Below are 25,576 nucleotides of genomic sequence, written 5' to 3'. Positions count from 1 at the left end.
CCAGCAGCATCAAAATGGTCTGCAAACTTGTTAGAAATGCAAATTCTCAGGCCCTACTCCAGACCTACCTATTCAAAAACTCTGAGGGTGAATTCCAACAATTGGTGTTTAAATAGAGCTATAGCATGCAAATCACTGTTCTAAGCCCTTTGATTCTGAAATGCATCTGTATGTGCTGCCAGCACTCATGTGCAAAGAAGGTCCCTTTACCAGATGACACTTGCCACCAGTTTTCCCAGCATGGGATGAATTGCATCAAACCATCTGTTCTTTGGGATGCTCTTAAGACTACAAAAACTGGCTGAGTCAGGGATGCAACGTGGGGCAGTCAGACTGAGCAACACTCACCTGCATCCTCTAGAACCAGTCCAACAATGCTGCCCAATGAACCTCACCCACCCCTCCCTAATCCCGCCCCCACTGACGCACCAATGCAATGGTACCTCATTCAAAGTTTCATTTACCTAAATCCAATCTGAATGTTAGAAGTTTTCTTGGAGGCAGGGGTGATGTTAAGCAATCTCTCTTCTTCACCTAAGCACATAGGTGCTTTTCTCCCAGGGTTTGTTTTGTGACACAGGACAGGCTGCAGCACATCCTATAGGAAACGGTGAGTGACTTCAGCACCAGCAAAGAGTGGGTTCTAGTGAGTTCCAGAGGTAAAAGTTTCTCTAGGTAAACACCAGAGCCTGGCTCACCTATATAGAACATGTCAAAGATCCCAGGACCAGCTTTACTTGGCAGGATAGGAGGTCTGTGTTTTCCTTTTGAGAGTCATCTATATTTAAAGAAGCTTGTTTTGCTTAATCGGGCATGACTTTTTTCAGCTGTATAAACTGAGCATTAATAAGCAATCACTCTGCCCCATAACACCCATCTTCCATTTAAAGAAAAGAAGAGCTCTTTCCTGCACCCTGAAATTATTCTAGTACAGTTTATCGCTTACTGGTTCCTGGTTACCCACGTGGCTCAGTCTATCCTAACAGGATATTATACATTGAAGGTAGAGCTACTCACCTCATGTTTACTAGAGATTTTTGAAATCGAAAGTATTTCAAAACTTTCCTACCTTTTTTTCATGTTGCTATATTCTATATTCTACTCTCAACTGTCTTGGTGCCTGCTTTCTAATTACACCAACTAAACCTCACCACGGACATGGTTGGTATTTGTCTGGAATGTCTAGAGAAAAGGCAACGTGGATGTTATAGCTTTTAATGTTTATTTTTCTCAAAGTACAAGAATACATTTTAATTAAGGGACTAACTGCAACTTAATATAACATCTGTATGGCCTCTCTCATGTATGTATCTCCCATCCCCTTGTCCAAGTGACCTCATCACACCCAGAGGAGTTAGGGAGACACTATGAGCACCAAGGTTCCCACTTGTTAAACAGAAAAACACACAGTTGGGACAACATAATTTACCACAATATACATGATGAGTCATTGGCAAAGCTAGACACAGAACCCAGGACAAACTTGATACTTTGTGCCCACTCCATCCATCAGCATCAACCCTCTCCCTCTATGCTCTCAAAACTCAAAAATACCACAAACTCCACACAAAACTGAATACACTGAGCAACGCTAGCCACCTGAAATTCTCTACTTTTCCATCTTCTCTCCCTAGCATAAGAGGAATATAAGGGCACCTCAAACACATCTCTGGGTTTCCTTCCCTGAGAACAAGTCACTTCTTCACCTGCTGAACCAAGTTCACATGCAGGAACCACTCAGCTCCTCAGAGCCTCAGACCCCACCCTTTCTAAGCTAGCCTGAAGTCAGTCAACACGGCCATCCTGAGAGTTTCTCTACTTTAATGAGAATATATTACAATATGATTAAGGTTTCACAGGTAGATCTGAAAGAATGCTATTTAGCTCGTTAAATTTAAAAGATTTCTCTCTAGGAAACAAACAAATTCAATTACAAATACACTCCCTTCAGCTAAAAGTGTTGAGCACTACCACATGGAGCAGAGACCATGATCCCTGACCTTGGTCAGGGGACAGTCATCAATCTGACAACTGAAATGAGCAGGGTCTACAGCCACCTGCACTCATGGGGAGGAGGGTCTCAGGCTAATAGTTTCAGTATTTGAGGAGAGCAGGGCGGCTTGGTGAGGACAGATGCCACAAGAGGCACACTTGCTCCATGACGTGACACAGAGTCGACTTCTGAGCCCGTATGTCAACATCCACACCAGGAGGAAGAGTGGCCTCTGAGAGGTGCATGACAGTCACCATGCAAGTGCTGTGTGCAGCCACAAGAGAAGTTAACTGAAAACAAAGTATGTTTATAAATAATGCCCACACTCTTCATTCAGTCCACCAACACCACTGAGTGGTGCAAACATTCCAGGCACAGCGAACGCCACCTTGAGTGAGATCTAAGGCTAACCGTAGTGGACACTTCTAAGGAGCCCAGCAAATGAGGAACCCCCAGTGGACACTTCCAAGCAGCCCAGCAAATCCTCATGGCTCCAGATTATCTCCCCCACCCCCCACTTACTGGCCTTGGGATCTGTTGACAGTTTGCTTGGTTTCATTGTTCTTGACCAACTGACCACTTTTGAAAGATTGCCATGTAGCTGGTTTGTTGTCTTCTCTGACCTTCCAAAATGACCAAAAAATATGTCTCTCTTATAATAGCCATTGGCTTTTTCCATTTGGCTTTTTGCTGCTTTGGGGTAAGTACTACTCTCGGGTCCTGTTCTCTCCTTCAAAGAGCAAATGCCCAGAGAGAGACCCCATCTAGCTCCCATCCTTAGCTTCAAAGGGTTTATCAGTATAACAGGTTGATTTTTCTTGTGCCAAAAAAATTTGACAGGGATATGATGAGGAGTAAAATTTTTCTTTAAAAATATTGAGGAGGATCAAATAGGGCAAGTGGCAGGAACCAAGGGGGCACAGCTCTGAAAAATGACATTCAAGGGTCACAAACAATGTTGACATGCTGAGTCTCCCTGAGACAGATGTGCGTCAGGCGTCCTGGGCCTTCTGTCCCATGGACTGCCTCTTCCTGAATGAGTGGACTTTTCTTCTGTGGCTCTGATACGTATACCTGACTATATCACACTGGCCTCAAATACATAAGTTAACAGCAAATTAATCACTTTTATCCAGCTATCTTATAATTATACATGTGTGCATTTGTCAACTGGTCAAAATGTACAACTGGCTGGTTTCCCTTCAATACCACAGAAAGGGACAAAGGGGAGGCAAAACAAACAGCCCGGCCTTTAGGAGAGCAGTCTGCAGCAAAAGGCAGGATTCAGGCGAAATACGCATGGCAGAAGACGGCCACGGCCAGCAGGATGATGGCATTGATGTTCATGATCGTCCTCCACAAAGGCTTCTCGGAGGTGTCCATCATCATCTGCTTCATGGCTTCCTCCTCCTCCTTGGTCATCTTGGGGCCCTGCGGCTGGTCGAGGCCGCAAAACAGGTCATAGGCCTTCCTGCAGCATCCTTTTTTCTTCTCAGGATATTCTGTGTTGGAGAAAAGGAATAAAAGAATGGTTGGATACAGCAGTGGGAGGAACAAGAAGAAGTTTCCCAGGGGCCGGGGGGATGTCGTATCACGGAACAGCTGCCATTCGTCAGATGCTTCCCAATTTTCTTTATTCACAGGAATGGACATGGTACAAAATGTCCGAGTCCACTGAGTTAATTACGAGATGGTATTAACAGATGGATTCTACAGCCTTATGGTCAACCAGCGTACATTTATCTCTACCAAACCCAATGCAAAACATGTTTTCATTTAGAATCATTAGAAGCAAACAGGGAATGAGAGTTTCTGGCAGACAGATGTTAACAATGGGCTGAGCGCTGTAACACCTCTGAAACATCTGAACAGTTCTGTTTGCTACATCGCTGAGAAGCAGTGAGAATTTCATAACTCCCGAGTTCATGGGTTACTCCTGGGAATCCCAAGGCTTTGCAACTGGTCTAGCCGTGTAGTAAGAACCAGTCTGAACAGGGCAGCAGTGATGACACCTCAGAACTCCAGAGCTGATGCTGCATATCAACACTGCTGAATCAAATCATCCAACCGGCCTGCCACTCAAAGCGGATGCCCGCCAAGGGGACTGATTCTCTCCTCTGCCCAGGTATGGCCTTGCAGCTAGACAGACCAGAGGTGGAGTGCCAGGTCCGTAACTCACTAGATATGCGATGAAGCCCACTGTGTTTTCAGCACCATGGCAAGGATCACTGCTCTCCACTCTCCCGTTCTTACGGCACAGAATTTTAGAACTGGAAAGAACCTTCGTAGTGATCAAACACATACGTGTGTCCGAACTGGGACAAAAACCCAGTTTAATGACCTTGTTAATTCACCTCTCATTCTCTGTATCTGTCAAACTGAATAAATAATGGCTTCTTCGTTATGAGATTGAATAAGAGACCACCCAGTACAAAGTAGGTGCCAAGAAGTGTGAGCCTCCTTGTAGTCTCTCTTTTCACTCTCACACATGTAAGAAAGAGATGGACAAGCCTCCTTGTACCCCTGTACGTTGATCCACTTCACCAAAACAGGAGAATGGCAAAGGCTCAGTGACCAGCCCAAGTTAGAAACTCAGGCTTATTTTGGCCATGGAAAAGTTGATGGGCCCTGGCTAAGTAGCTCCATTGGCTAGAGCATCCTCCCAATGCACCAAGGTTCCAGATGTGATCCCCAGTCAGGGCACATACAGCAAGCAAGCAATGGATGTATGGGATGTATGGGACAACAAGCCAACCTCTCCCTCCCTCCTTCTCTTTCTCCAAAACTCAATTTAAAAAATTTTTTAACGTTAGGTAGCTTTGAGGAAGTCTCCATATCTCATTTACTCATCTTTAAAATTGGAAGAATCATACCTGCATTGTCTGCTGTAAAAAGTCTGATGCAGCACCAAAACTAAATGCTACACTAAAGTATTCGTAATTCAAATACATTATGACGGCATCGTTATCTGCCACGAGGATGGTGGTCATGGTGACAATGCTATAGAGGTGAATTCTCATACTGCTGTCTCTTGGACAATGGTGAAGGTGACACCCATTGTCTATGAAAGCCCTCTAGAGAGCTTTAGTTTATTGCACTTCAAGGGCAGGGTGATCACTATGATTTCACCATGAGTTCACCCAGAAACAACAGAATTCCAGTACTGCCATGAGCTTCAGAAATCACTCCGCCTATTCTCTCCCAGTGGGGGAGTCCCTTATAGGCATCCCTGACACATGCATATTGCTGCTCACCTCTTTTCAAACAAACTCGGAAAACTTTTCCTTAGTGGCAAACAAAATGCTACAAGTATAGCCAATTCTATTATGGAATATGATTTCCTTCAGTGTTTTCAACAGTGCTATGAAGTATAAGCTATCATTTACAATACTTTTATACGATGAGCTTGAGCTTTAGAAAAATGAAATAATGTGCCCAGGGCAGTGGGTAGAGAAGTTAGGAGTCAATCTAAGTTCTTCCTGAATCCAAATCCCACACTCTGTCTCTACGCCATCCTGCCTCTTTACTTTGAGTTAAAATGGGATGAGTTCTATCCAACCGAGTCTTAACTCTGGTACAAACAACAAACAAGCAAACAAACAAACAAAAACCCTAATCTCTTTTTCCACATTCAAACATTCAAAATACTCCCCCTGCATGTTCCTTGAAAATCTATGATAGTCTCACTCAACCTGGGGACGTTTCTGGAAGTGGAAGAAGTGGGGGGCATGTTCATGCCAGCCTTGCTCCAGGAAGGCAGGCAGGTGCTGCCGTTTTCAGCACCAGGGTCAGCTGCCTAGGGCTCCAGGCAAAGCCTCTCCCTTCCAGGGCATCAATTTACATGTTTAACCCTGGCTGGTGTAGCTCAGTGGATTGAGCTCGGGCCTGCGACTCAGACGATCGTGGTTCGATTCCCAGTCAGGGCACATGCCTGGGTTGCAGGCCAGTTCCCTGCAGGCCAACTCCCAGCAGGGGACGCATGAAAGGCAACCATACATTGATGTTTCTCTCCCTCTCTCCTTCCCTTCCCCTCTAAAGATAAATAAATAAAATCTTTAAAAAAAATTTACATGTTTAAAATAAGGTGATAAAACCAAATGTCCTCAGGGCCCTTTCCAGAGCTAGGATTCTGTGATATTCCTGATGGCCAGATTCAGAATTTGTTCGGCTGGACCTGTGCTCCCTTCAGATGGAGCGACGAGACCTTCTGCCTCACACCAAGTAAAGAGCACATGACCTTGAGCTCCCACATCACCGTACGTCACACACCTCCACCACCATCTCCATGTAGGAAAGAAAAGGTACAACACAGAAGCTGAGGAAAGCGTATGTCTGTGATCAGGATGAATCTCTGAACACGGACTAGGAGTTATCTCACGGGACTTCGCCAGAGAAATTTGGTTTTCTCAATCTGATGTGGTAAGGCAGTGGGACATAGGATCCCTGAGCCTCTATCCCACCCCCTGATGTCATCGGACAAGCCACCGCTTTGATCCCATCTGCTTTCAGTTCACAGGCTATGTCAGAAGAGTGTTGACTCTTTCCTTGTCCCTGGCCATGCCCCCAATCAAGTCACGGTGGCAAATTCCTCACCCACCCTTAATCACTGGGCACTGGAAACTGAGGGGTGAGGGAGCAGGAATGATTCTCTACCTCCCCCTGGCCCTTGACCAAGCTTCAGACTGAATACCCCCAAACCCATTTATTCATCTCAGACACACCCCACCCTGCTTTCTGCTCCCCCTGGGAGAGAGATCTGCACTTTGATAAAGGCATTTAGTGAGGTCTTCAGTAAAATGGTCTCGCTGGTGTAGGAGTAGCTTGTTAGGGCTTGGGAACAGCCTCTGAGTCATGAGTCACCTATTTCAAGAGTCTCATCTGGGGCTTCGCGGATGTTTTCCTCTCCTGCGTCTAGGTCAATACGCTCCTCTTTGCTGTTGCGCAGGGACCAACACAGGCGGTAGAGCTGCAGAGAAAGCAGAACAGGCTAGCAGAAAGTTCCAAACAGTCTCAGGCCAAGACGTTGGGAAAACAAAGAGATATGCTTCAAGAAGGAGAAAGGACCGTGGCCTCTCAGCACCAATACGAACATATATAACAGTTCAGATCCATAGCATTGTATCTAAATATGTCAGGAACTCAGATGTAAATCATACACCTGTAAACACTCACCCATGTGCTTTATGCATATTCTGAGGCTAAGAGACTGCCTTGAGCACAGAAATGTTTTGAATGAATAAACTCTTGGTACATATGATAAATGAACTTGTTTCTTTTTGCACCAGTTCTGGGAAACAAAATAAGACATCCATCGGTCCAGACCAGCAATGTAAGACAATGTTTTTGTGCTATGTGTTTGTCATATTATGGGGAGAGAATTTATAGAACCATGGGCCATTTGCAACAGGAAAGAATTGGAGGCAGAGTCTCTACTGACATGAAACCAGAAACCTGAAGAATGAACCAGTGCATTGTGTTCATCCCAACCACACCCTCTTCAGTGACCACTTTGCTTTCTCCACGCAAGAGGAATCCTGAAGCCCAAATGTGCTTGAGGATGCAACGCTTCCAAAGCTGGAGATGTCAGGAAGAATTACTACAACAGAAAGCTTGTGATAGATGCAGCGAGTAAACATGGTGGTCCTGCTGCTATAAAAGCAATTTTTCTTTGACATTAAGTTTGCTCCACAGTTTTGAATGTTTGGCAATGAGGCTGAAGATCTCTTATGGATTTCTTGAGTCCCTATATTTAGGGAGGTGTAATGGGCTAACAAAACCCTTTGTCTTTCTCTATGGACAAATATAACTGGGTTAACTCTCTCTCTCTGTTCCTTGGAAACTGGAAAAGGTAGAATGCCAGGTGTATCGGGTTACCAGAATGTATAGCGTGTAGTAAAAAAAAAAAGAAGAAGAAGAAGAACAAGCCTACAAGCAATCATCTTCATCTGCAGTAGGAGGGCTGTGAATATACCCTATACCGAGAGCGACATCTAGAGCCAAAGAAGAGTATTGCCAATTTTGAAGTCTTGAGTCAATTAGACTTCAGTATTGTTTGAACTTTCCTGAATTCTATGAGCCACTATTTAGAGGCTTAAGAGGGAAAGTTAAAGGGTAAATCACACTTCAGATTTCCCTGAGTGTGGTGATTTTTGTAACTAGGTATGTCTCTTGCTGGGACGTCTGGAACTTCTAACCTTGGAGCTGTTACAAGAAATACAAGTTCCTGTGTGGGACATGTGCTTCCAAGCCAGGGTGGCCACTGTGCTGCCCATGTGATCTCATACGCCTGCACCTGAGCTGTCACTTGGGGAGCATGATTCAGAGACGAGCCCCTGGACGGAAACGTAGAGTGCTTGAGCACTCCTGCCGAAGACACATGATTGACACTGCCCTGCCGTCATCCCGAGCTTCCTATCCTGTATCGGTCTACAGCACCCCACTGGCAAGTGTGGACTGTTTCGTCACACGAGTGTGCAACGTCTAGTTGAGCTGAGGGCAGCTAAGACGGGTGTGCAGCGTGCATGTGAGACAAGGGCAGGACAGGTCTCCCAAGTGGATACTCACGTGCTTGTCCTCAATGGGCTTGGTGAGGAGGGAGACAACCAGGATGATGATGACAGAAATGGTAAAGAGGATGATGGCAAAGTACAGGTAGTGCACGCCACAGATAATCGTGGGACAGTTGCTGGGTTCCACACAGCTCCCGGTGTTGTAAACAAACTGAGCGATCATACGGGCCGCCCCAATCAGAAATCCTATGATCAGTCCCCAAAAGGCTCCCTGTGAAAGAAAACCTGGGGTCACCAAGTGCTGAACACATGAAACAGCTGTGCACTCCTGAGGGACAGAGGCAGAAGAATAAAGGTGAGAGAAACCATAGGCCTCCTTCAGGTTCCAGGCCACCTGAAGCCCACACACCAGAATGGCTGGGAAGGTTACGTCAGGCCTTGGGTGTGTGTCATGTCGGTCATGTTTCAGTGACATGAGTTCACCTGGGTCACAAGACAAGGATTCATGAGACAATGGGGTAAAGTATCTAATAACCGGTGAGAGTACCAACCCAATGCCTTACTTCCAAAAATTCTCTTTAACTTTAAAAATAACCTGAATCTCTACCCGCAGCTACTATTATCATTAGTCTCCAGATTTAGACACATTTAGATGTAAAGTAACTGTGAAAGAATTCATATTCCTCAAAGACATGGAAAAGGTAATGGGTCTTTTGGAGACAGAGAAGAAGAACTTTTCCGTCAGCCTCTTTTATGAATTCAAAGTCACTGTTTTTAATTTGAGAATGTAAAATTCTTCTATGTGTTTTTACATTAGATTTTGGGTTTGCATATTAAAAATATGAAAGCCACCCTGGCTGATATAGCTCAGTAGATTGAGCGCGGGCCTGTGAACCAGAGGATCGCAGTTCGATTCCCAGTCAGGGCACATGCCTGGGTTGCAGGCCGGTTCCCTGCAGGCCAACTCCCAGCAGGGGACGCACGAAAGGCAACCATACATTGATGTTTCTCTCCCTCTCCTTCCCCTCTAAAGATAAATAAATAAATAAAATCTTTTAAAAAAATATGAAAGCCTTTAAGAGACTAAAAATATTGGGGGTGATTTTTTAGGGTTTTCTTTTTCAACCCATTCTTTCCTTTTCTTTCTCCCTTTCTTTCTTTCTTTCTTTCTTTCTTTCCTTCCTTCCTTCCTTCCTTCCTTCCTTCCTTCCTTCCTTCCTTCTTTCCTTCCTTATTTCTCTTTCTCTCTTTCTCTCTGTACCTTTCTTATCAGGCTCTACCCACAAGACCAGGCCGAATCTGGAAGCCAAATTTTCAAAGGACCAATGACAAAGTAGTGTGAGCTCATAGAAGAGGGACCAAAAAGAGCCTTCGTGATTCTGTCAAGCATTGATCTGAACAGCTCCTTTGTTAGCCATTGGTCTTCCCACGCTTTATATTCCACGGGCACTAAACCACCAGCTCTTCTTTAAACGTATTGTGTATGTTTCAGTCCCAGGTCTTTGAACAGGTCATTCCCTCTACCTAGGAGAGCAAGGCTCTTCCCTTCCTGGTAACCTGGTCCTAACCTGAATGTCCCCTCTCCTCCGCAGACAGAGCTGGGTGGGCACACCTTCCTTGCTGTGGCTGCAGCACAGTGGACACACCCCCAGGCCAGCACTGACCACACTGCTGTGTAAGTACAGTCACTTCTCAGCCTCCTCATCTGAACTCGGTGCTGGCCCAGAGAAGAAACTTCTCCCTTTGTGTTGCGAGTGCCTCACCCTATGTCTGGCATCAGGAAGCGTCTGCTAGATGAATGAATGAACAAGGAGAAAAGAAAAGATGTTTCCCATTTATCCTCGGTATATTTATCTGGTCATATAAATGATTTCCTGACTTTACTTTGTGTGAACAGTATCAATAAAACCTGCTAAGGCTTTCCTTCTTTTCTGGCAATTAGCCTCTTCCTGTTCTTTTAATCTTTGTTCTCAAGAGGTGCTTGAAAAATCTGGGAGCCTTTGACATTTTCCTCAAGACTTAGAGTCACCCCTCAACACACAGTGCCTGACCAGTCCTGAGAATCACTTTGCAGCCTCTGTGTGCTGCTCTCTGAAGATTCTGGGTCAGGGTTTCTCACCCTCATCTCTGGACACCGGGGCAGGATACTTCATTGTTGGGGTGGGGGCTGTCTTGCATATTATAGAATGTTAGCAGTAACCCTGGGGTCCACCCACTAGATACCAATAATATTCCCCAATCATAACAATCAAGACGTCGCCATATGTCCCCCAGAGGAGGGCAGAATCATCCCTCTCCCCCATTGGGGACTTCTACAGTCTATCCCATTTCTTAGCCTTATTTTTTTGAAAGCCCTGGCCCATTGCTAAATTAAATCTGCTTGTGGACCACCGCAATACCCAGCTAACCTTCTAGCCTCGTGTTCCTAACTTGTATTTTAGAAGTCTCCCAGTGAACCAGCCTCAGCCAATCGCTACTGAAACTCATGCCTTTGTGTGCCCACTTCTCTTAACTTGCCAAGATCACTTTCAGGTTCAATTCTGATCTCCCAGAGGTCTTTATCTGTGCACCCGATTTTGTGTAACAAGCAAATCTGGACTATTTTCCTAATAACAAATGTCGAATGAAGAGAGGTACATGTGGTGATTTATGGACCTCATAACTGGGACACTCCAGTGAGGTATTTCCCGGGTGTGTATTTGTTTCTGTCCCACTGGGAGAAAGGGGTCATCTCCACCCAAACATAGGTCACCATTTACATTGTTTCAGACAACGAGCTAACATAGTCAGCACCCCCACAGCTTCCTGGCACCAGCCCCCAGGCATGTAGACGGCTGGACACAGAGACAGCCGGGCAACACCCCAATCAGAAGCCATGTCCAAAGGAATCATTTTCACAGTGCTTCAGAACCTGCAAAGGCACCCCATTGGTGACCCAAACTCTTTAGCCTGGCTTTCAAGGGGGCATTGCCTACTCTACACTTAACATCTCTCCTCAACTGTGCCTTCTACTATCCACACACACTAATTCTCTCTCCAGCCAGGTGAGATTCCTCACGGTCTCTCGCCCTCTGCCCTGTCCTCCCACCTCTACCTCCATGTTCTGGTCAGTGTGGTTCTCTCTGCCTTGAATGCCCTCTCTTCCCTCCCATGTTAATGCAGTCTCAGCCCATGTTAATGCAGCCTCTCTAGGAATCCCTCCATACCAATATTTTGTGCCACCTTTTACCCCTCAATTGTTATGCTGTTTTGTGTATAAAGTGCATGAGCACCCTCACTGGGCTCTGGAGAGCGCTGGCTGGAAAGCAGAGCTCACTGCAGAACCCGCAGAGGTAGCCTGTGCTAGGACTTCCTCTTCAGCTGCTTGCCAGGGGCTGCAAAATTCCCAGGGAGAACCATGTTGTTGGGGGAAAAAATCACCAAGATTGGATGGAAAGTGTACATCATTAGCTAGGAATTGGTTTAGAAACTGCAGTAAGAAGGAGAGGGGAGCCCAGGAGAGCGTGAACCCGTGACAGCCACATGGCTCTTGGAAGCATTCATGTACACACCCACAGCAACGCATCCATTCCACCTTGAGATATATGGGAAAACCCCTCCCACAGGGAATAAGCAAGTCCAGGTGGGCCTTTCTGTGCCAGAATGGCCTTTCTGGCCTCACATGAATGATGCTTACCGGCTCAGTGATTCTCTTACAGAAAATTGCAAGCAGGAAGACAGCGGCGATGGGTGGTCCCAAGTAACTCGTAACGGACTGGATATAATCGAAGAGCTGCCCATTTTGTGCTGACTGCACAATGGGCACCCAGGCAATGCTGATGCCAATTAGCACCAGGATGAACACTCTGAAATCAAAGCCCCCAAGAGAGTGTCAATAAATATACATAGCTGTATATCTAACACATAAATAACTAGCAAATACATATGCATATTATGACCACCGCAAGGAAACATAAGTAGCAAATTCACTCTAGAGGCCCTTTTTCTTCCATATTCTGCCTCCTTGGGAGAGGTATCTGTACCTATGAGTAAGTGAAATGCACTTGACTTCCAGTGGTAACCTAAACCAGTCACTACTGTGAGGGAGGCCCACTCTAAGAAGCAGTACAGTATAGAAACACAGATGTGAACTTTGTGTCCAGGCAGTCCTGGATTCAAATGTTTATTTTCTCTGTGTACAGAGGACACTTTGCTTTACCTCTCAGAGCCTCAGTTTCTCCATCTGTAGTCTGGGAATACTATAAATAAGCTTACAAGGTTGGAATAAGGATTAGCTGTAGTTAAAAAATAGTAGGCAAGTAGTAAGCACTCAATACACGATAAAGACTATAAATATTATTTTCTTCTCCTTCTCTTTGCCCTTCTCCTCCTGCTTCTGCATAATAAAGTGAAAATCATAAGCCAAGAAGAGTTTCTAAAGGAACAGTCTGGACACAAAGGAATACTACAGATATTTCTCTCTCTCCTCTGATTGAGTTTCTGTCAAACCCCGAAAAGACTGGAGGGTCCCCAAACAAGTCCTCTTACTGGTACTCTTGATTTAATGAGAAAGAAGACTGTTGATTTCTTTGCCTCAATTACCTGAATTTAAGGCCAAAAAAGGTCTGAAAATAAAGTTCACAAAACACCGTTTTCACTCATATATTTCTTTCTCTGGAATGCTATTCCCACCACTCTCCACTTACCCAAACCCAACCCAGCATTGTGGACTCAGTTAAGAGTCTTCCTCACCCAGGAGCCTTCTCCAATTGCATGTCACGCTCACCTCTCGCTTCTCTGAGCCCTCGATCACTCTTACAGTCCCCACAGTGAAGTGTGGGATTATTTCACGTAACTGTAAGTTTGTGTGGTCAGGGAAGAGCCCCGGGCAGCAGTCATCCTTGTAAGTCCCAGTACAACCTCAGGGCCAAAGGTCTGGCTCTGAGCAAAGTAACAAAATGGCTCTCTTCCCATGCTGCATCTCGAGCCTCATAAATAATAGAAAAAGCCCGTAAACTCCTTTCTAAGGGAAAATTAGTCAGGGTGATGGTGTTGCACCTTGTGAAGCAAAGTAGTAGACTCTCACCTTGTCACCTGAGAGTGACCTGTCAGTTTTCCTTTGCCCTAATCTTGGTCATGAGAACAACAAAGAGCCCTTACCCTTCCTGCACTCACTGGGGACCCTTCCCTGGACTGACTTCTCAGGGACTTGTTCCAGCTGCCCTACTGCCCTGTGGAGAGATGTATCAGAGCTCCTGCTAGTCCTCTATTCAGGCCACCTGATCACGGATAATCATGATAAAGAGCACACCCAACCCACATGCCTACTTACTACTTTCCATACCCTGCCGTGTCCACTAGTCCATTGATAATAACAAAAGTGCATGTAGCCCAGTGCTTTAGATTTTACAGAGCGTGTTCCCAAGCTCAGTATCACTTGACCCACACAGTGGCCTTGCACAATGTTGCAGCAAAGGATCATGTCACTGGAGGCATCTGGGCCTCAAAGACGGCCAGTAAGGAGAGCCTCAGTGCGGAGGGCTGAGGCGGGCAGCATGGGGCGGTGTCGAGGACCCTGGACAAAGACTCAGTTGGGGTTCCAGTCATGGCTCTGCCATTGTCCCAGCTGCCTAGATTTAGGCAGGATAACCCTCATTTTCCTCATTGATAACTTGAGGTTTAGATGAGATGATTTCTGACATCACTTCTCACGCCAGAGGGGCATTGTTTGATGATCTCCAATTTAAAGCTGACACCACTGGAGGCCAAATATAACTAGTCACAGAGGTTACTCCCATTCTCCCCATCCATCTCCCAGCCTTCTCTAGCTTGATGGCACCTCTGTAGTTATTCAAGCTGCATTTACCTTCCTGCAATCATAAGCTCTTTCTCCGACGCCTGCTTCCGAATCTTGGTGTAGAGGTCTATGGTGAAGAGGGTGCTGGCGCTGTTGAAGATGGAGGTCAGGGAGCTCATGAGGGAAGCCAACATGACTGACAGCATCAGGCCTCGCAGCCCTGGAGGAGAAGGAGGTAAGGAGTGGTGCACACAGCATTTCAGCTCTTTTGTACTGGAACATGTGAGGACTCAGCGTTTGTTTGCCTTCTGAAACCACACCATGGTTGGTCTTTGACTGATGTCTCCAGAAAGACTAGACATTTTCAAGAATGGATTGTGGCCTTATATTATATTGTAAACCCCCAGCAGTCAACAAAGAGGTAGGGACAAAAGATATATGAGGTTAACACCTTGCAGTTGATTGATGATGGTGTGTGTGTGTTTCCACCTAAGGGCACTTTTATGAGATCTCTCATCCAAAAGATTCATAATATAGCATAAATGTTTAAATCAGGATTCAAGAAAGTGAAAAGACAATCCAAAGAATGAATGAAAATATTTGCAAAACATATATCTAATATGGATCTAGTATATGGAATATATATAGAACTCCTATAACTCAATAATAAAAAGACAATTCATTTACAAATGGCCAAAGGATTGAAATAGACACTTCTCAAAAAAAAAATAAACAAGTAGTTAATAATCACATGAAAAAATGCTCAACATCAAGGACATTTACATCAAAACCACAATGAGATACTCCTTTGCAACTCCTAGGGTGGTTATAAGAATTTTTTTAAAAAGGACAGATAATAACAAGTGTGGGTGGATATGTGGAGAAACAGAAATCCTCATATATTCCCAGCAGTAATATAAAATGATCCAGCCACTGTGGTAAACAGTCTTGCAGTTCCTCAAATAGTTGAGCACTGAGTAACCATATGACCCATCAACTCCACTCCTGGGTATCTACCCAAGAGAAATGAAAGCATGTGTCCACACAAAAATGGGTACACGAATGTTCACACCAATATTATTTATAATAGCTAAAAAGTGGAAACAACACAATGTCCATCCACTGATTAATGGATAAAAAATAATGTAGAGTATCCATGCAACGGAATCTTATTCATTAATAGAGAGGAATGAAGTACTGATACATGCTACAGCCTGGATGAACCCTGAGAACATTATGCTCTGTGGAAGAAGCCAGACACTAAAGAACACTGCATGATCCCACTTCTATGAAATGTCCAGATTAAGTCCAGTGTAAGCAAACCCACAGGAACAGAGAGGAGAATAACGGTTTCCAAGGGTGAGGGGGCTGGACTGAAGTGTGGGGTGATGGCCAAGGGACACAGGATTTCCGTGGAGGGAGACAAAAAATACTTTTTAATTGATGGTAGGGATGGTTGCTCAACTCTGGGAATATAATGTTAGAAAACCATTCATTGTTTACGCTGAGAAGATCATATGGTTTGAGAATTACAGCTCAGTAAAGTTGTCTGGAGAGAGAAAAGACAAAGCTCTGTGTCCAGCTAACCCAGGAAAGTCACGCTGACCCATGGGCCTCATTTCTCGGTGGGGTAATAGAGGAGGTGACCCTACACCTGCCCAATCAGAATAAAAAATTGCCGTTTTCAAAATTTTCCCGGTCGTGAAAAGCAAGGTTGGTTGTAATCTCTACTACTTTTTTCACACCAAAGGGAGCACGGGGTTGTCCTGATGAGGCTGGAAGGCCAGGCCAGGCTGCGGCCCACCATTGGGAGGACAGACTCAGAATTAAAAGTAAACTTAGGGCTCACTTAGGCCTGCCATCTCCCTACTACACAAATCCCTGCCACGTTCTCTCTGCCCAAACCCTCCAGCAACAGGAAACCCACCACCCCACGGGGAGCCTGCTCCCCCCTCGGCAACCCTGACCCACCTGACAACTGCCTCCCAAGAGCCTCGGACACAGCCCTGCAGCCAGGCCTCTCTGTCTTGCACCACATACAGAACCAAGTCCCCACCCAGGGCCTGTCTGCTGACCCAAAGAACCAGCAGAAACCCTTCACAGAGGCCAGTGTAATCCAGGCCAGAACTCTAAAAGAGTCATGTGACTCATACTAATTGCCACCTTAATTAATAAGCAGCCCGGCTAAGTGGAATAGTTAACTATTACCCCCATGTTTATAGAATCTGAATCCAAATGCTCTGCCCAAAATCATGCATCCAGTCTGAGGTTTAAAAAAAAATTTTTTAAGACCATCTCAAATTCCTCAATTCCAGCCGTGAGCCAGGTACACAAGCCAGACCCTGAGTTTCTGTGTGGCTTAGAAAAGTCACTTTCCTGCCCCTGGCTGGTATAGCTCAGTGAATTGAGCACAGGCCTGCGAACCAGAGGATCGTGGTTCAATTCCCAGTCTGGGCACATGCCTGGGTTGCAGGCCAGTTCCCTGCAGGCCAACTCCCAGCAGGGGATGCACAAAAAGCAACCATACATTGATGTTTCTCTCCCTCTCTCCTTCCCTTCTAAAGGTAAATAAATAAATTAAATTAAATTAATTTAAAAAAAAGTCACTTTCCTTCTGTGGACCTCAGTTTAAAAAATATTAAAATTTTTTAATATTAGCTGTAAAATTAAGAACTTTGATCGGGTGATCTCTACATTTCCTTTCAGCAATAAAATTTTATAGAAATCTACTCTAATTTTCCCAATCAATATCTTTGGGTTTTTTGATTTCCTGAGACTGCCCCCAACCTAACTAACTTTGCATCTCTTGAGCTAGAATTTGATTTCTCTTCAATATGAAACATGAAAAGTAACCCCATAGGTCTCCTCAAAACTCTTCCTAATCTGGACTCTATGTCCTCCATCTTCTGAGATAACACATTCTCTACCGTGAGAAACCCCTTTGTATCCCATCTAGCAACTCCCTCAAACGTCCTCATTCTAGAGCCAAAACCACCCCCCACCTTTCTCTCCATGGTTTTTCTCGGAACAGTGTAGCAATCAGTCCACCCTCCAGGTAAACCTCCACTTAGTTCAAGNCTCTTCAATATGAAATATGAAAAATATCCCCATAGGTCTCCTCAAAACTCTTCCTAATCTGGACTCTATGTCCTCCATCTTCTGAGATAACACATTCTCTACCGTGAGAAACTCCTTTGTATCCCATCTAGCAACTCCCTCAAACGTCCTCATTCTAGAGCCAAAACCACCCCCCACCTTTCTCTCCATGGTTTTTCTCGGAACAGTGTAGCAATCAGTCCACCCTCCAGGTAAACCTCCACTTAGTTCAAGCCATCACGTCAGTGTCTGCTAAGCCTCAAAAGACCTTCCGGACGAGCACGGAAAAGCTGTGTTTATCCCTAACACGTTTTCAGATCACCTCTTTCCCAAGCCTGACTGATGGACAGGTGCCAGCTCTGAGAGCCAACCCAAGCCCTACATGTCCTTCCTGCCAAAGGAAGACACGTTCAAACACTGGGGCCACCTGGAGTGAGGCCTTCCCTACTGACTTCCAGGCTTGGAAATGGCTTTGCCCAGAAGGCCCAGAGAGTCCGCAGAAAGCCCAAGCCCAGTCAGCCGCCCAAGAGACACAACCAGTGGGGACAAATCTCACCATTGGGCATGAGCTCCACCACCATGGTCGGGTAGGCAATGTTGGTACAGCCCACCTTGGTGCCACAATACTTCTCACATTCCGAGGGGATGACGCAGGCCACTTTGTCTGGAGAGAGATGACGAGCCGTGTCAGCAGGCAGACATCGGGAAATGCTTTCAAGATTCCCTTTCTCAAAACAAGGCTTCAAAGAAGACATTCCTGTCTGAGGCCCTGAAATATTCTCACAAAGAGTGGAGCTCCTGGCTGAGCCCTTCACTACCATGCCCTCGCCCTGCTGGCCCTGACCCTCCCCGAGCTGTGGCTGGGGAGAAAAGGCAGCTCCTACACAGAAGAGACAGAACCAAAGAAAAGCTTAGAGTGGGAAGGGAGGGGACACACTCCTTGGACTTCAGCCAGCCACCCTGCGGCTCAGGAGTAACTATTGTCTCATTTGCCCGAAGATCACAGTAATGGACAGACAATGGTATGCAGACTGACTATGGAAGTTGTGGAGAAGGAGGACGAGGAAAGAGGAGGTGGAGCAGGAGGGAGAGGAGGAGGAAAGGAAGAAGCAGGGAGCTACAGGGCTTTAGAAGTAACGCGGAGTCAGAGATGAGAGAGAGTGGCCGCTGAGTCCAGCAGAAGGCGTCACCTGTGTACAGGATGCGGCTGATCATTCCAGTCATCACTATGAGGAACATGGGCAGCAGCTTCAGGTACCCGCACATGATGCAGCCGGCCTTCACGTGAGTCATGTTTTTGGCTGAGAGGCAGCGCTGCACGATGACCTGCCAGGGGAAGCCCAGTGAGGGAGGGGTGCAGGTCACGACACCATCTGGCCATCCCAGCTCCCCTCCCCCGCATCTTGGGTCCTTGGCCTGGCACTGCAATGTTGCCAAGGCTCAGCGACCCCCAGACCACGTGCGCCCTGCCCTGCCTTCCCCAACTCCACAAGCCACAGACAGCCAGGAGTCCCTTCAACACCCTAGGTAAGACCCTGCCTTCCCTGCATGTCCAGGGTGGATACCTGATCGGTGCACCAGTACCACAGGGCGAGGATGGACATCCCAAAGATGACCCCGGGCCACGGCAGGTCTCCCTTGAGGGGATCTCGAAAGATGTGGAAGGAGTCATCCCTCGGGGTGTAGCACTCCTTTTTGATGGTGATGTTTCCATAGGAAATCATGGTTGGAACGGCGTTCATATACTTTTCCATGAAGGGACCATACCCTCCCACTTCGTGAAAAGCTGGAAAATACCGGCAACAAAAATTAACATCCCAGAATTCTCTTCTCCTCACAGCAGTTTTCTCCTGTGGATGCCTGAGAGACTGAGAGGAGCTGACCCACAACCAGAGCCCTCACTGTGTGGTCTTGGGCGAGTCACTTGCCCATTCTGGGCTTTGGCTTTCTCATCCATTGTCAACCCTGCCCAGCCCCCCTCAGGGGCTACTGAGGATCCAAGGCAACAACCTGTGAAAGGGCTCCAACCATGAACATCTTTACAAAGGGAAGCGGTTCAAATTACTAAGAGAGAGACCTTGGTTTTGAACCAGGTTCAAAAACTCTGATTTTTCCCTCAGCCCCTACCATCGGCAGTGGCCTTTGGGACCCCAGACACAGCCTTAGAGACACGCAGACCAGGCCCGACCCCCACTGGTCCCAGCTGTGGGGTGGGATGGACAGAGAATGAGGGAGGGGTCTGGAGCTCTGCCGCCTGACGACTGTGTCCTTGTAGTAGGCCTTCCAGTCCCTGCCCTGCAGACCCCTGAGGGACCGCTGGGGAGAATTCAATGGATTTTATATGATATATAATAAAATGTATTTTATACCCTCCCATAATGAGCACCTCTAACTCTAAGGTTTCTAGTCTTGTCTTTAGGATTTTACAGACAAAATTTCACCAAATTAGGGGGTGGAGGGGTCAACATAGAATGGCTGATTTTTTAAAATTTTCTCCAAGAAGGACATAAATGAGAAAAGTATCCCTTCCTATCTTCAACTCATACAAGAAAGGAAATTTAACATCAAAATGTAGGCAAGATTCAGTCTGCAATTTAAGATACAACATAGTTAGTCTGATGGATGTTTAGTCTTATCCTTTCTTTGCCCAGTTTCATCATCACAGGCCCACAGTAGGGACCACTGGCCCCAACTGTCTAGAGAGGACAGTAGGGAACACAGGTGTCGTCTGGGCCAGGCCCCACTCAGATACCCAGGGCCAAGGAAGGTGCCCTCCATACACCCTCAGCGATGGCCAGTCTGGGCTGTACCACTCCCCTGGGGAAGGCAGGCAGGGAGGCTGGACTCGGTTCTCCTCCCTGGACCTCCGTCCCTGCCTCCCCACCTCCTCAGCCTGCCGCAGCCCCACTTACCAAACCCAGTCAGAATGAGAGATCCCACCAGCATGATCCCCGTCTGCAGGGTATCTGTGTAAATCACCGCAGCCAGGCCCCCTGTGTGGACAAGGAGACAAAGTGTCTGGCTTCAGGCAGGAGAGCAACCAGCCAGCCTACCTCCTGTCCCCACTGCTACCCCCTCCATCCGCACACCTGTAAGCATGGCCCCCGGGCACCCACCCACACTCTCTCCCTTCCTCCTCTTGTCCTGTTACAGCAGTCCGCTGCCCAGCAAGATCCCACATGGCTCTCCACGGATGAACTGGGAAGGCGGCAGAAAGGGGAAAGTCATCTCAGAGTTTAAGGAGGAAGAGCTTGATGAGACCGTTTTAAGCTAGGAGATGGCTCCTCAGAGGTAAGCAATAGCACCTTTCCCAAGAGAAGGCAGGGGAGAGCAAACAGCTGACATCTCTACCAGAGGGCTGGGATGAGACCAAATCCACACATTCGGAGGGCTACTTGTACACCGACCCTGTTCCCAGACCACCCAAGTACTTCTTGTCACCAAAGCTACCGGGCTCCAGCTGAGCAGCAGGTTCCATCACTGACCCTGGTCCCCTGACTTGGGCAGAGTAACACCTCTACCAAGGGGTCCCCAGCTGTTCCTCAGGTCATCAGCTTCTCCAGTCTTCCGCTAACATCTTCTTGCATGTGTTAGTCCCTCCTTCTCCCCCAGAGTGCCTACCAGTCCCTGTCACATCAAACCCATGGCCTCTGCCTGGCTCCCAAGACCCCTGCCCTGTGACCTCGTTTGAATTATCAGGACTTATCACACCCCCCCACACACACACACCTCCCACTGACCACCCTCCTGCTAAACCCACCTGCTGCTCACCCTGCCCCTGCCCCTGCCCCTGCCCCTGCCCCATGTGTTGCCCATTCCTGCCTCTACACCTTGCTCCCACCTGTCCCTGCACCTGGTACTCCCCTGACTCTCCCAATTTATCTAGGTTCTCTCCACAGTCTCCAAAGCTAAGCCCTGCCCCACCTCCTGGGAGAATCTGTCTTGACTATTCCAGCCAACACTGGAGTTTTCTGGGAAAATCTATACATAACTCGTTAGGGTCTGTGATTTGGGACCCAGCAAATACCCCATCCTCAAACTGTTTCCTGGGTGAATCTCTCCTACTCAAGAGAAGCAGCCTTGTTGCCTACTTCTTTTCATTCTTCCCTGGTGCCTAACCCGGGGCTGGGCTAGAGCCAAGTCATTTGAATGGACTCACCTGTGATTGTGTAAAGGCTAGTGATTACCAATAAGACAAAGATAGCCAGGTACAGATCCAGGCCCAAGGCCAAGTTGATGAATATGGCCCCAGAGAAGATGTCTGCCTGGAAGGAGAGGAGAGGAGAGGTGAGTAAGGGATGAGCAAGACCAGCTGGCTGCAAGGCCAGGTAATGAACTTGAAGGGGTGCTCAGAAGCTGTCCCCTGAGTAGCATTAATGCCTGTGATTTCTAGGGTCCAATGTTGGCCCACACCCCCCTTCCCTTAAGCTGAAATGCCACAATTAAATAGTCATATATTTTTCCCCAGTTAAGAACATGAAAGACAAGTACTGCACGATTCCATGTATATGAGTATCTAAAATAGATTCATAAACCTGAAGACTGAAATGGTGGTTACCAGATGCTGGGGCGAGGCCGAAATGGGGAGTTATTGATTACAGACACTGAGTTGCCGTGAAGTAAGGTGAACAAGCTCTAGAGAGCTGCTATAAAACACTGTTCACAGAAGTCGACAACAAGGCATTGTACACAAAATCTGCCGAGAGGATAGATCCCACGCAAAGTGCTCCTCCCGCAAAAAATAAATATAAATGGATACAAATGCCAGAGAGACATGCTCTATTCCTAAGTTTTCCAATAAGCTTTACCTAAGATGACAAGAGCTTTTTCGTGAAAAGAAAAGGATCCTGTGGTCAGAGATGGTCTGCGAAATGCTGGATTAACCAAGTTAAGGCAGTTTCTTGACCACACAACTCCTCTGAGCCTTTCACCATGCCGCCCCTTGGTCACGGACGCTTCACAAACCTATTTCACCACAGAACTCAGTTTGTCAAGGAACAACTATTGACACCTTGAGGTCCCTCTCAGCTCACCTGAGGGCTGCTGCGCTAAGCTGTTATCCACTGTGTACACCTTAGTGTTCGAAGGTTTATCAGATCTATTTCCACAGCAAGTTTCTTGCGAGGGAAAGCCCAGCCCCACCCCAGAGTGCAGAGAAACTTCAGCAGAATCAAAATTGTATCTCTCCAACCCAGACAGACTTCATCTTGACCCTAACACAACCAGAACATCACCAAGAACCTCTTGCTTAGCTGTCTTGGTGCTAGGTGGTTCGATCTAGATTAGCTCATATAACTTGAGGGTGAATTGTCCCCTTTTCACCCCTGAATTCACCAGTTCTTGATACAATTCTTTTTCTCTTCACTGCTTCCCTTAGTCCCATAAACAAGCCTGGCTGGATAGTGCTGATTTCAACCAACAGATGGCGCCAGAGTCACGCAAAATAAATTTTCCTGGCTTCTCAAATTACTACCAGGAAGGGAAGGATTAAGGAGTGACGAAGGTGAATCTTTTGTTTTCAGATCTCTCGGTAGGAAAGAAATTAGACTTCCCCTAAATGCAATGCTCAAGCTGTTTCATTGCATAAAACCTAATACACTTCAGGGCACATGAAGGGACTCCCATTAAGAGCCCTGGGAAATGGTACCCTTGCTTCTTCTCTATTCTTATCCCCCTCTATCAGGGCCCTCCAGTGACAAGATCCCTATTCCCTGGCTCTTCGTTGTCTGAGAGCTTGTCTCCCGCCAACGACAAGCCTATGTGTGAATATGTGACCTCCTCCCCCAAGATTGACCTCCTGAAGACCTTTGCCTTGGGTCCCCTACAGATTCTCTAGGCCCAGGAGACCCAATGGCATTGTATTTCCTGGCAGAGGAGAACAGCCAGAAGCAGGAGCTAGGGGGAGACATGGTGACTTAGAAAGAGGGCTGGTGATGCAAGGACCTGGATTTTAACCCCAGCGCTGCCGCTATCACCTTGAGGGGCTGGATAAAACATTGCAGCTCTCCACGACGCAGGGTTCCCGTCTTTAAGTGGGGCTCCTGATCCTCAGTGGTCGGGAGAGGGAAAGTCCTGCCGTCAAGGAAAGTACGTCCTTCCCAGGCCCTGGAGCTGTTCTGCCCTGCTCTCCGAAGCAGCCTTGCTACGGGGGATGGAAATGGCCACTCCTTTCTGAAACCTACTCACTGGGCCACTTGAAATTGTGATGAGCATCGTAAGGCCTGTCCCTCCCCTCCCAGGCCTCCATATCATCTCATACAGTTACTTTCCTTGAAGGGCCCCATCCGCTGATTACAATGGAATGCAGGTGAGTATGATTCAGTAGATGAGCGAATAAGCGAAGTGAGCAAAAATATATATCTACATTACAAGGCTACCCCTGCCTTTAAAATGCCCTCGTTTGGTTTACTTTCCAGATTTATTAATTTGTAACATTTTATAACGACACATCACAGTGGACTGGGATATTCCTATTCATATTCGTTCGTCTTGCTGTTATTAGTCACAAATAAACAGCACACGACTCCTAAGATAAGCTATCAACAGTCTGTCTCCCATCCAAGTACTAACAACCACACCTAAAACAAAAGCAAACTAAGCAGACAGCTAGATCAGGAGCAGAACCATAGAAATGAAGAACACATGGAGGGTTAGCAACAGGGGAGTGGGAGGAGGAAAAGGGGGGAGAAGGTACAGAAAATAGCATAGACAGTAGGTAGAAAACAGATAGGGGGAGGGCAAGAATAATAGGGGAAATACAGAATCTAAAGAACTTGAGACACGTGGTCATAAATTAAAGGGGGGAATGGTGGGGGCAGGGGGTGTGCAGGGTGGAGGGGAATGAAGGGGGGAATACAACAACTGTAATGGTATAATCAATAAAATATATTTTTAAAAAAAGAAAATAGACAGGGGGAGGGCAAGAATACTATGGGAAATACAGAATCTAAAGAACTTGTGACACATGGACATAAACTAAAGAGGTGGGGAATGGTGGGGGAGGGGTGCAAGGTGGAGGGGAATGAAGGAGGGAATGGACAACTGAAATAGCATAATCAATAAAATATATATTTAAAAAACAGTCTGTAAACACTTCTGAGAAGTGTTGGGCTAACAGAAATCTTGTTTTCATAATACTCTATTTCCTGGGCAAATAAACAATTCTAACAAAAAACTGCCTCATGAGTAGAAAAAAAACTAAGACAGATTTCTCTCCAGTGAGTCACTCCTAACTTCAGGGATGAATTCTTTCCATCCCTAGGACCCCAAAAGCCACCAGGAATGCCTGGGGATACCGTGGCCAAACTCACATTCGCCTGGGTGCTCTGACATCAGTATTCAAACCTGCTAGGTGCCCAAACTTTAGCTACTACTTCATAGAGTGTTTTTCCTCCATATCCAGGTGATTTTAAGTTTCCCAAGAGCTTTTAGACACATGCATTGCTCGTGTTCTCAAACTAAAGTGATGTGCTGGAACAGGCAAACTGGCTCCGCTTTTCAGAGGAAAGAAACAAGTTGATGACTTGTTCAAGGAATCCAGAGTTTCTCATTCCATGCCCAATGACCTTCCAACAACATGAAGAGCTGAGGGTCTTCCTTTCTGGAATATATTTCTGCAGAGGGCAAGGTCTTCTTTAATGCAAAAAAAAATTACTTACTTTTAAAATAAAATAATATATATATATGGTTGAAAAACAAACAGCACAGACTTCCGCCAAGATGGAGGCATAGGTGGAAACACTGTGCCTTCTCTCACAACCAAGTTTGAATACAACAAAGGTTTGGAGAACAAAGACACAGCCAAAGGACAGAAAATTGAATTATACGAAAGTCCGACTACATCTAACCATTCAACGGGGATGGTAAGAGGGGCAGAGCCAGCAGCAGAGCAGGGTCAGGCAGGAAAGATCCCCCGACCTAGGCGCACAAGTGGCCCAGACCCAGTCAGGGTGTGGGGCAGACTGACTTCAGTCGCACATTCGCGCACAGTGAGACGGACTACGCAGGCCCCAGGGGGCGAGGGCTGACGGCGGTGGGACACTCAAGTGCAATGGGACGAAACACATGGGCCCCGTGATGGTGGCAGCTGCGGCACTGGTGGGGGCCACGGCGGCAGGCAGCAGGCGGCAGACGAGACGCCATTGTTCCTCTTTGACCCCACCCCCACATACAATGTCACAACCCAGCGACTTAGTTGCCCTG

At 46.7% G+C, this 25,576-nt stretch overlaps 1 protein-coding gene across 1 annotated transcript in view; it reads right to left on the bottom strand.

The window, feature by feature from the left end:
• Positions 1–1,205: 1,205 nt before the first annotated feature.
• The window catches only part of SLC5A1 (solute carrier family 5 member 1), a 58,662-nt gene continuing 34,291 nt past the window's right edge, over positions 1,206–25,576 (bottom strand). Inside the window, exons 6-15 of the mRNA XM_037052590.1 lie at positions 21,534–21,639; positions 20,287–20,367; positions 18,940–19,160; positions 18,565–18,700; positions 17,931–18,038; positions 14,348–14,498; positions 12,179–12,347; positions 8,558–8,773; positions 6,854–6,959; positions 1,206–3,495 (exon numbers count right to left, since the gene is read on the bottom strand). Of these exons, the coding sequence (XP_036908485.1) occupies positions 3,278–3,495; positions 6,854–6,959; positions 8,558–8,773; positions 12,179–12,347; positions 14,348–14,498; positions 17,931–18,038; positions 18,565–18,700; positions 18,940–19,160; positions 20,287–20,367; positions 21,534–21,639 (1,512 nt within the window). The 3' untranslated portion in view covers positions 1,206–3,277. The remainder of the gene's footprint in view (positions 3,496–6,853; positions 6,960–8,557; positions 8,774–12,178; positions 12,348–14,347; positions 14,499–17,930; positions 18,039–18,564; positions 18,701–18,939; positions 19,161–20,286; positions 20,368–21,533; positions 21,640–25,576) is intronic.

Source organism: Sturnira hondurensis, unplaced genomic scaffold (genome assembly GCF_014824575.4).
Source record: "Sturnira hondurensis isolate 20B ecotype Veracruz unplaced genomic scaffold, ASM1482457v3 Scaffold0007406, whole genome shotgun sequence".
NCBI lineage: Eukaryota > Metazoa > Chordata > Mammalia > Chiroptera > Phyllostomidae > Sturnira > Sturnira hondurensis.
This window is presented reverse-complemented; position numbering and strand designations above follow the sequence as displayed.